Source organism: Mandrillus leucophaeus, unplaced genomic scaffold (genome assembly GCF_000951045.1).
Source record: "Mandrillus leucophaeus isolate KB7577 unplaced genomic scaffold, Mleu.le_1.0 Scaffold419, whole genome shotgun sequence".
In the NCBI taxonomy this organism is placed as follows: domain Eukaryota; kingdom Metazoa; phylum Chordata; class Mammalia; order Primates; family Cercopithecidae; genus Mandrillus; species Mandrillus leucophaeus.
The window spans coordinates 1,001,311-1,013,577 of NW_012104465.1; the positions used below are offsets into that span (position 1 = coordinate 1,001,311).

General features: G+C 37.6%; 1 protein-coding gene across 1 annotated transcript in view; it reads right to left on the minus strand.

The window, feature by feature from the left end:
• MYO1D (myosin ID) overlaps window positions 1-11,939 on the minus strand; it is a 315,887-nt gene extending 303,948 nt beyond the window's left edge. The window contains exons 1-5 of the mRNA XM_011992864.1: window positions 11,734-11,939; window positions 9,656-9,749; window positions 7,331-7,496; window positions 3,958-4,011; window positions 2,301-2,396 (exon numbers count right to left, since the gene is read on the minus strand). Coding sequence (XP_011848254.1) covers window positions 2,301-2,396; window positions 3,958-4,011; window positions 7,331-7,496; window positions 9,656-9,749; window positions 11,734-11,773 — 450 coding nt within the window. The 5' untranslated portion in view covers window positions 11,774-11,939. The remainder of the gene's footprint in view (window positions 1-2,300; window positions 2,397-3,957; window positions 4,012-7,330; window positions 7,497-9,655; window positions 9,750-11,733) is intronic.
• Window positions 11,940-12,267: the final 328 nt, after the last annotated feature.

The window sequence follows — 12,267 nt, forward strand, 5'->3', positions numbered from 1 at the left end:
AAAAAAACCACTCAGCAGTATCAGATATTACTATTATTATAAACTGCAACCATGTTGAAATCAGAAAGTAACTGGATAAAATCTAAATGTCCTACTGTGGGGAACTGTTGGCTGCTTACCTAACAGTCATCCTCTACCCTCATTTATTTCTTGCTGATCGAACCCTGATTTGTTTACTCCTAAGTGTGCATGCCCTTTGTGACTGGCATCCACCTAGCCTCAAGAGGTAAATCTTCACTGGTCTAAACTCATCAGAGTGATCTTATTTCCCTTACCAAAATGGCTGGGTAGCCACAGGCATGGGATGCCATTCTGATCAATACAACATGAGGGAAAGTGTTTACAGGGGATGAGTGGAGGAGGGTTCTGGGGAGGTTTCCCTAGCTTATAAAAGGACATGAGCCATGAACATCTCCTTTGCATGTGACTCCTGGAACTTCTGATGACATTTTGGGACTACAAGGAAAACCAGCCTAAGAGGACAAAGCTGTCCACTGAGTGTGGCAGAGTTGTAAGTTAGGGAAACAACCAAAAAAATACCCGGGTCCCTAACAACATTGTTAAAGCAATGGATTAACTAATTCTGGAACTGTCCCATCTCAGGGTTTCCTGTTATGCTAGATAATTTTCTTATTGTTTTTGGAGATTTTAATTGGGTCTTCTCTTACCTGCAACCCCAAATATCTTAATTGTATATGATTCCTGCATTTTAGGACTGGTTAAGATACAGATAGTACAATACTTCATAGTTATAAAAATTATTATATTAATTTATATTTGTTTGCATGGAAAGATTATAATAAAAACAGGTTTATTTAATCAGGATTTATTGTATGATTCCATTTATAAATATAGATGCAAACCATTATCAATAATCATCTCTGTATGATAAGATTTAGTGTATTTTTGTTTCCTTTTGGTTCATATTTTAGGTTTTGACTATGATCATTTATTACTTCTTTGTTTGTCTTAGGAAGCAAAAAAAAAAAAGGTGGGGAAAGCAGACATGGAAATTTTTGATAAAAAGGGAATCTAAGCTAAATTTAATCTAGAAAAAAGGCTATTAATTTAATATTTGCTTTCTGTGGGGAATCTACATGACTTGGTCAAAAGTAACTTAGTCAATAAGATAACTTGACTGAAAACAAACATTCCCAGTCACTGGCTTTCCAGGAGTTGACTTTACAATTCTTTACACATCTTTAAGTGCCTCTGGCTAGTTCTCAGAGAGCTGTAGTGTTGCCCTCTATTGTTTTTTGTTTTAATTCATTTTCAGCCAAACATGCCTGCTCTCAGATGACTGTAAAAGTAAAGTTGTTGTAACCTAAATGTCAAATAATGGGAAATTAATTGCAGAAACCAAAATATCATTAATTTCTATGCACAGCAATAAAAATACAACTAAACCAATAATGCAGGTATAATTAGTTTATTTTAATAAAATTTTTAAAGAAATACCTCCCATGTCTTAGATCTTTTTCCTTTATAGTTTCTTTTATTTCTCCCCCAACTATGAAAGCAATAGATATTTTAATATAGAATTTTTAAATAAGGAAAAACAGAACACAAACATCCATAATCTCACCCATCCAGAATAATTAATACTGTGATCTATATCCTGCCATATCTTATTATACGCATTTATATACCTTCCCTCCTATGAAACAGGATAATAGTGTAACTATTATCAACAAACTATTATTAGAATTAGTTGTAAAATTACTAGCAGAAAATGAACTAGAAATAAAAGAGCAAAAATATGCCTGCATATAAGTGTATGCAAGTGCTTGTATGCAAGAAAAGAGAAAAAATGGAAAAACTTGAAAGTTGAATAGAAATGCCTCAAAGGCCACAAAACTATTTCTAGGGTGCATCAAAATCAATATTCGAACAAACAGTGAATGGAGAATCAAAGTGCATTTTAATTTTGTCTTACTAACTTGCCTTTGGCCAAATCATACGGAATCTTCTTAGGAGGTAGGCTTCCTAGTCCTATCAATATTTTTACCGTGTCAAAATAAAAGGAATAGGGATAGGATTAGAAATTAAAATACAACATTGAACATAGGAAAAAACTTCTTTCCTGTCAGATGGTGATAAAATATCGTAATTGATTTTAAGCAAAGTTGTTGATTCAAAAATGTGCTGAATCTCTGTCCTTGAGAATTTAAAAAATAGAAGAGAATAAAAGAGATGCTTATTGGCCTAAAGGCAGCAGGCTTGACCAGATGATTATTGAATGTCTCTTCCAATTCTTTGATTGATTTATATCTGAGCAATCTCAAAGAGGAAATTCTCACCTTTAATTGAGCTCCCACATGAATATAGTTGTAGGATGAAAGGGATTTCTGGAGATGTAGAGAGCGCAGTAACTGCTCTGAACCTCCTTGGAGTAGCTGAAAAATATTTAGTTAGAAACAAATTGGCCAGACGTACATTGAACCAAACGTGAACTTAGTGGTAATCTAGCTTTTATTCATTTTCTGGGCTTAATTCACTTATGTCTTCCTTTGTCTAGCTTTGAAGAAGTTTTGTTTGTTGGTTTGTTTATTTTTTTAAACCTTCAAGGTAAATGGGCTTCAATGTCATCAGTTACAGAGAATGTTATGCAGTCATAAAGAAAATTAATCTGAAAATGTCTCATCTCATTTACAATATAACTGGCATCAAAAGTTCTTGCTTTGAATGCTGTCATTTGTAAAACAGGATCCTATGCCCTGTGGTGGTTGCTTGCTTAGCAGCCTCATTACAGACAGGATGTAGTTCTGTCTCAGAATTTAGAGAAAGTCAATATTGCTACGGAAGTAAGAAGCATCAGCAGACAGTCATATGCTGAATCACACTGGAAACAAACAGCTTTTCCTCATCAATCAGTACCTCTCAGGAAAGGAGGACAGCTGGGGAACCATGATCGTAGTGTTGGATAAAGATAAATTTTAATACTTTCACCCAAGTGGGGAGAACACTGGGAAAAAGTTACAGGTTATTGAAATAAACAGAACTCTTTTAAATTTGGTTGAAAAATAGCTTATTTAAAACATGGCAAATTGCCAACAGAACCATAAACACAATATTGATAGTGCTTTTATACAGAGCATGTTTTTGGAAGGTATTATGTTTATATTCTCTAAATTAAACTGTATGCTTTCATTTACTTAAAAAGTCTAATTACCAGATTTTAAAAATGAATATATCAGAATTTATATATACAAATGAGTAGTGTACATCAAAGCAGTTACCTAGAAGAACCTGAACTCGACTGAATCGCATTCAGTTGTATTGTCACCATTCAGTTACTTTCTGTTAGCCTTGATTTATATTACTTTGGGCTTTAAAAATTACAATATATCATACTTGTTCTCTAAGTGTAAAGACTTGCCAACAGGAGGGCTATTTAAAAACTTTTGCTTTAGAATCTAAAGGCACTTTTGAAATACTCAAATTTTTTTCTAAACTTGATGGATTAAAAAGGCAATTCTCCCTAAAAGTTATAAATCTGGATTTTCTTTTAAAAGTAATCATATTGCTTTTAGTCTGTATGAGTGAAACAAACTGAATTTGTATTCTGATCTCTGGAACTCCCAAATATGGAAACAACAGCTTCAATTCAAACTAAAACAAAAATTAATTTAACATTTAGAATGTACCATTTCAAAAGCTTCCACAGTCATTAAAGTGTTATCTACACTGCAAGAAAATATGAGGGATGCTCACCCAAGGCAGTCATCTGGTTGGCTAAGCTCCTGCCAGCTGGGTGGAACAGTCATGCTCATCCAAGCTCTTAAGCACGTAGGGCAGGGGGTGTGGTGCATGCGTGTGTGCATGCGTGCATGCAAGACATGTTGTGGGGCCAATGGAGATGAGGGATGCATAGGACAGGGGAAAGCCCAAGACACAAATACTCATTTCCTGCACAACGGGGCAAATGATCAATTATCTGTATAATGGATTACTAACCTGATAGAAAGAATGAAAGCTTCTTTCTCCTGGCTGTTGCACAATCACTCGAGACTAAGACAAAACAAATAAAAATGGTTAACCTGAAAATGTGCCCCTAAAATAAAACAGTAGCCACTTTCTTAGGGAACTGTCAGGCCTCTGTGCTCAAGCCTACACACGTATACATTCAGATGGCCTGAAGCAACTGAAGAATCACAAAAGAAGTAAAAATGGCCGTTTCCTGCCTTAACTGATGACATTTGGTGCCGTGACTCGGATCGGGGACCTCCCTTGGGAGATCAATCCCCTGTCCTCCTGCTCTTTGCTCTTCAGGTCCTCTTTGCTCTTTGTACCTCAGGTCCTCAGACCAACCAGCCCAAGGAACGTCTCACCAATTTTAAATCAGGTAAGCGGCCTCTTTTTACTCTCTTCTCCAACCTCTCTCACTATCCCTCAACCTCTTTCTCCTTTCAGTCTTGGCGCTATCCTTCAATCTCTCCCTTCTCTTAATTTCAGTTCCTTTCCTTTTCTGGTAGAGACAGAGGAGACACGTTTTATCCATGAACCCAAAACTCCAGCGCCGGTCACGGACTCGGGAAGACAGTCTTCCCTTGGTGTTTAATCACCGTGGGGATGCCTCCCTGATATTATTCACCCACACTCCACTGGTGTCTGATCACTGCGGGGATGCCTGCCTTGATCCTTCACCTTGGTGGCAAGCACCACCTCCCCTGGGTGTCAAGTGCCACCCCCGCCCCCGCCACTGCCCGTGTCTCTATCCTCTCTTTGCTCTGGGCTTGCCTCTTTCACTATGGACAACCTTCCAGCCTCCATTCCTCCTTCTTCTCCCTTAGCCTGTGTTCTCAAGAACTTAAAACCTCTTCAACTCACACCTGACCTAAATCTAAATGCCTCATTTTCTTCTGCAATACCGCTTGACCCCAATACAAACTCTACAGTGGTTCCAAATAGCCAGAAAATGGCACTTTTTAATTTCTCCATCCTACAAGATCTAGTAATTCTTGTCATAAAATGGGCAAATGGTCTAAGATGCCTGACATCCAGGCATTCTTTTACACATCAATCCCTCCCTAGCCTCTGCTCCCAATGCAACTTGTCCCAAATCTTTCTTCTTTCTCTTCTGTCTGTTCCTTCAGTCTCCACCCCAAGCTCAGAGTCCTTTGAATCCTTTTCTATGGACCCATCTGACCTTTCCCCTCCTCCCCAGGCTGCTCCTCACCAGGCCGAGCCAGGTCCCAATTCTTCCTCAGCCTCTGTTCCGCTATCCTATAATCCTTTTATCACCTCTCCCCTCCTCACATCCGGTCCAGCTTACAGTTTCGTTCCATGACTAGCCTTCCCACCTGCCCAACAATTTCCTCTTAAAGAGGTGGCTGGAGCTGAAGGCATAGTCAAGGTTAATGCTCCTTTGTCTTTATCCGTCCTCTCCCAAATCAGTTAAATATCCTAAAGACCCCATGGATTATATACTTATCTAAGAATGAGTCTTCTCTATGGGGTTTCCCCTGCAATTCTTTGATAATTCTTTTTATTGCTTAAAACAGAGGTCCCTAAAACTTTCTGAAGAATGAAACTATTTTGACTTTTTTTTTTTTTTTTTTGAGACGGAGTCTCGCTCTGTCGCCCAGGCTGGAATGCAGTGGCCGGATCTCAGCTCACTGCAAGCTCCGCCTCCCGGGTTTACGCCATTCTCCTGCCTCAGCCTCCCGAGTAGCTGGGACTGGACTACAGGCGCCCGCCACCTTGCCCGGCTAGTTTTTTGTATTTTTTAGTAGAGATGGGGTTTCACCGGGTTAGCCAGGATGGTCTCGATCTGCTGACCTCGTGATCCGCCCGTCTCGGCCTCCCAAAGTGCTGGGATTACAGGCTTGAGCCACCGCGTCCGGCCTATTTTGATTTTTTTAACCTGGAGCCTAAAGATGGAATTTGGTGGTTGGGGGTGGGATAAGGATTAGAAGTGGGGAGAATAGGAAGGAATGCTTAGGGAGGAATATTCTCAACATTCCTTTCCCCAGGGTCTGCTGGCATTTCAAAAAGCAATGCTTTATATCCTGTAATAAAAGTCAGTTGAGCAAGATCAATCCATAGGGACCTCTGCCTTAGATGGTTCCAAAAACACTGCTGTTAGGAGAGGGTTCAAAATATGAGTTCATTCAAAAGGACCCTTTTGATTGAATATGTATTATACATAAAGTGAATTCATGAAACATTTTGGAAAAAAGACTGATAATAATACCTGGCATTTCCTGTCCTTTTTCAACTGACTCTGATAATACATTTATTTCCTTAACAGTCCGACTTCACTATAACAAACAAAAATAAAGATTATACTGCATTATATGGTCATAAAGAATGCTATGGCCTAATTGGGATAGGAAACCCTTAACTGAGAAAACCTATCAGCTTAGATCTGTGTAAATTCAAGGTGGAGACTTAATTTTATAAAGCACAAGCTTAACTGTAAAAATGAACTCTATGTATTCTCTTGCAGTCATGTCCACTGATAATCAAGATTAGTTAAGACACAACCAGCTGGGTGCAGCAGCTCATGCCTGTAATCCCAGCACTTTGGGGGACTGAGGCAGGAGAGCTGCTTGAGCCTAAGAGTTTGAGACCAGCCTGGGCAACACAGGGAGACCCCATCTCTACAAAATAAAAAAAAAAAAATTAGCTGGGTATGGTGGCCCTTGCCTGTGGTCCCAGCTACTCAGGAGGCTGAGGTAGGAGGAACACTTAAGCCCGGGAGGTTGAGGCTGCAGTGAGCCATGTTCACGCTACTGCACTCCAGCCTGGATGACAGAGTGAGACCCTGTCTCAAAAAACACAAAACAAAACCAGACACAACCTCTCTGGTGGTCCCAAGAAGAGAATTCTAATTGGAATCCTCTAGAAATTGGGCCTATTTTAAGTTTTTACTGACCAAATACAGTTTGCTTCATAATTAGGATGTAAGACCACAAATTACATATATGTTACTATAAAGCAATGAATAGAAACTAGAAGAAAATGAAGTATCAAATTAATTAAAATTAAAATGTATAGAAGATGGTGATGTACAAAAAGACTAGAACCGATTAGTCTTAAGATTGATTTTTGGCTAAACCTTACCCAGAAGTTGGCACACACTCATACCTGTGCCCCCACGCATTCACATGCATAGCTATATCTATCTACAAAGTCCACAACTTTTTCCAACTTGACATTGTAAGTCCTTAGAAGAGAAGCCAAAAGAAGAATATCTTATCATAAAAAGCTAATCCAGAAGGGAGAATAGGATTTAAAGCTATTTTGAGTCAATAGAAGAAATTTTATAATTTGTTTAAACATTCAGCACTTAAAACATTACCCTCAGAAATTAAGCACATTTTACCTTTTCCAGTAAGTAGTTATTGATATGCCCACCAATAGGGTCACCCTTGAAGTCAAAGTTGATATCCATGTATTTTCCAAACCTGCTGGAGTTGTCATTACGGTTGGTTTTGGCATTTCCAAAAGCTTCCAAAACACAGTTGGACTTAAGCAACATATTCTTCACTCTTTAACACAGATACACGAAAGTCATTATAAAAACGTATAGAGACTAGAATTTTCTAAAAACTGGATTTTGCTGAAACACATACAAATATTTATACAAAGATGCTGACTCCAGCATTGTTTGCAATATCAAAAAAACCCAAACAACTTAAATGTCCACCAACAGGGATAAAAATAAATTTTTGTTTCCCAATATAATGAAATACTATACAGGTGCTAAAAAGAATGAGGTACATCAATATGTACTCACATGGAAATGTCCAGCATATATTAATGAATATAAAATCAAGTTGTCAAACAACATGCATTGCAGGATCCTTGTGTGTCTATGTGTGTGTACACATGTATGTGTGTGTGTGTGAGTGTGTGTGCATGCACATGTGCCAGCAAATGCTTAAAAATTGGAGGGATTGGCACACCTCACTATGGTTATCTAGACAGGAGACTGACGGAGTGGGCAAAGTAGGATTTCAGGGAACTTTTACGCCTTCAACTTAATTCTGTAATTTTTGTTTTTCCTTTTATAAATGTACATATTTTATCTACATAAAGAAAAATTTTTAAAAGATGTGTTCTGAAAAAGGAAAGAATAGGTGATACAGAAAATGATACAATTTTTAAGGCACTTGCTTATAAAACCTGGAATTGTGATATTTTATTGTACTTAGTTATACATCACAAATTTAATCTTCACTAGTTCAGAAATTGCTCATTATTTTGTTTGAAGCTGTATGGTACTTCTCCTTTGTACCAGTCATTTAATGCATTCTTTATTCGACGAATGCTAACTTTCTATACAGCAGTCCCTCCCAATGGATACATTTTAAACTGCATGCTATATCCTTGTTTTCATTCCACTGATAAAATTCCTCTTATACAGGCATACCTGCAGAAATAACTTTGGCCTCTGAAATGACTTGATGTGGCAGATCTACTGTTACTCCCACTAATACTGGAGAGTTCAACCTTATCGCCTCATAAACGAAAGCATATTTTAAAAACGTGTGTATAGGGAAACTGCTTGTGATAAGATATGTTTGTGAAAGACTAGTAAATTTATATATGCCTTACTCTACTATAGTAGGTGTAAAATTAATTTATTTCTCATCTAGTTGCTCTCCTGAGCTCCTAAGGAAATTAAGAAAACTTACACACATCCCTGTCCTTGTCAAACTAGATTGCAAAGTCAGAGTAACAAGCAGGAATGTGTTACAATTAAGAAAAATGCCTCTCCCGACCCAGCAATGCAGCCCAACATGATGAAAAGAAGAAAGGGCACGCGGGGTAGTGAAGTGTAAGCGCTCTTCTTTTACACCAACCCAGTATCCTTTCTTCCTATTCATAAAACTGAAGATTGTGATGTGTAGATGAGGTGGGACTTTTTACTAAATTAGTACTGAGCTTTGAAGTAACCAATTGGGAAAACAGTTTCTCTCCTCAAAAAGGCTGTGCCACATAATTTGAGTCTTGTTGCTTGATAGCTATCATCCATTCATCCCTTACATATTTGTTAAGCAAATACTATGTGCCAGCTGCTCCCCTAAATGCTGGGCCCCAGACAGTAGAGACCAGCGTTATTACTCATCTTTCCGTGAACAACAGCACAGTATGGCATGAAATCCTTTTAGAAAATGAATCTTGTTCAGAAATTCCACTGTCAGTGGGTTCTGAATGTTGTAATGATGATGATGGAAAGGCATTGGTCTGCCTTCCAGAGTCCCACTTCTCTCAGAACACAGTTTTTTAAAAACGCTGGTATGGTGAAAAGAGCAAGGAACCTGTGAGAGCTTGAACAGTAGAACCTACCAGTGTAAATTATAACAGCTCTGCTGACCACATTTAAGTCAACAGTAACAAACCAGGATGGGAACACTTTCAAATGCTTCAGAGTAATGATTCTTTTGGTCTCATAATTAGGTAAAGCTTACCACAGTAGTATTTTTCTACTAAAAACAAATCTAGAAATAGATACAGTGAAATAAGTAAAAGTACAGAGACAATATGCACTTAAGAGAATCAAAGTAGCTTAATCATCAAAAAATGCTCAACCCATAGGTTTAGACCCCAAAAATGCTCAACCTGTAGAGTTTAGGCCTAGCCAAGTCTATAGAGAAAACGGAGTGCTGAGAAGAATTCCTCCCCATTATTAGAGTGCCCTTACCTTTCAACCTCTGCTCTCTGACTGGGGTTGGTGATGGCCGCAATATACTGCATAATGTACTTACTGGCTTCCGTTTTACCAGCTCCACTTTCCCCTGGGGGGAAAAATTGTTCAGGGCTTAACATAATAATTTAAACCAAGAGTAAGCTAATTTTTAATAGAATAATTTAAAAATCTGATACTGGTGATGCATTTAAAATCCCTCATGTTGCACTGTTTCATTTTTTTGCTTTTTTGAGTTATTTCATCCTGCCTTGACATGGTTAGTGGTTCTAACAGAAGTGAATATGAGGAAGAAAATAAAACTATTACAAAACTAAAATAATGAGTAGACTACAAACAAAAATTTACTTACGAAAACAGTACCAATGTGGTAAACTAAGACTAAAGTTTTAGTACTTGGCAGGGACTCATAGTCTAGCAGAAAAGAAATAAGGTAGTGAGTCAAACAGTGGTTACAACTAAATTCATATAACCTTATTTTCTGCAAGAGAATTTCTTTTAATCTTAAAGGGGACAAAATAATTCGTTTAAAAAATTAGAGCAATTTTAGTGAAAAAACAAAACAGCAAGCTCCAGACACAAGGTATCATAGAAAAAGCATGACAATTGGGATAATGTCTGGGGGATGGGGAAAAAGGAACCAATTTCAAAGTATCTATCAAAAATGTTAAATGCTTACACCTTCTGACTCAAAAATTCCACTGGTAGAAATTTCTCCTAAGGAAATACTAAAAAATACTAACATAACCAAATAATAATAATGTTCAAAGGTTTTAAAATATTTCTATAGACTGTACTGTAAGTCATGGTTAAAATCTGGAAATTATATATCCATCAGTAGATAACTGGATAAACTGTGATTCAATTATTTAACGGGAACACTACACAATTATTAAAAAGAACGCACTAGCTCTATAGAAAACACCAATGAAAAGATATTTACTATATATTATTAAATGGAAAAATGAGTTATATAACAGATATAATATAATTCTCTCTATATAATTATACATTTATAATATAATAACATGCAATTATGACTATATGTGTTTGCATATACAGAGAAAATGTATAAGGATAAACACTAAACTGTTAACAGCTGTTACTGCTGGAATTTTGGGAAGAATAAGGCACTCAAGGTGAAGAAATGTTTTGCTTTTACACCACACACTCATATAACTGTGTTTATTCTCCCCTTTAAAACCCAGCAATATTGTTTTCGTGATGTGTTTTAAACAAAACATAGTCCTAGGATATAATTTTCTAACTCCAACACTAAGTTACTTAACTCCTCTGACCTTTAATATTCTTGTCTATCAAGTAGAAGAGTAAGTGTTCTACATACCAGAGAGTTGGAATAATGATTATAAAAGTGTTTCTAAAAGCATAAAACCACCAGTGCAAATGTGAGGTATTATTAGCACCTGAAGAAATTTCCACAATTTGGGAGAGGCCATCCTGGGTCAGTGGACAGATATTTTTCTTGTCCCCATTTCACTACACGAGGGTCCTTGAAGGGCTCTCCTTAACGTAGGTAGTTTGGCTCCAGTTCTCGAACATGCGAGGTCTGCAGCCTATCTCGCGCCTATCTCCCTCCTTGCTGGGCTTCAACGCTCAGCCCCTTAGCTCTGAAAGCTTATTTCTGGCCCGTATGCCTCTGTAGGTCCCTCAACACTAGCTCCCAAGCACCAGTCTGATTTTGAGTTCATTCTTCCTTTTCGTACCTCAATATTTCATTTTCTTGGTTTCATTTTGTTATTTAAAATAATTTTGTTACATTTTATCCAGTACTTTTATGTGTGTGAGATGGAAACATTTTCCATGTCAGCTCAATCTAACAAATTGGCCAGAAGCCATCCAAGTGTAATATGTATTCGTAAATGAACCAAGATTAGAGGATTATCAGAAATGATATAAATAATTCGGTATTTAATGTCCATCACTTTTCTCTCTCCTATAGAATTGCTCAGGCTTCTACCTTTAAAAAAAGATTTAATCAATTGATTGGATTCTTGAGTATCATATAAATGAAACACATTTTGACTCTGGAAATACAGGGGACCCCCTCCAATTACCTGATATCACAATACAAGTGTCTTTTGATCGCCTCTTCATAGCCTTGTAAGCAGCATCTGCAATAGCAAAAAGGTGAGGCGGTCTCTCATACAGCTCACGGCCTTTATACTGCTCAATTGTGTCTCTTCCATAGATGTTCAACAACTTGTAAGGGTTCACAGAAACGACGACTTCTCCAATGAACGTATAGATGCGCCCTTTTTCAAATCTGTACAGAAGCAAAAGAAAAGGAAGACGTAGCTGTGGTTACAGAGAAATGCTGTATCTGTCCTATGGGTCTCTTATTTCCAAGCAAGTTCAAATAACCTAGGAATAATTTCTGAACTGACATTTCACTGGCTCTGAGTTAACTTGTAGAGAGAACGTTTGAGGCTGTGCCCCTTCAGATGCCATTGGTAGAAAAGACCAGTAGGGGTTAAAAGCCAGGCGAGAAGGAAGAATTTAACTTGTTGGAGGCTGGGGATTTCCTGTTTCCAAAATACAAAAGGGTAAGAAGATGAAAGAGCTAAAAAGAGTTGGAGACAATCTCAGAG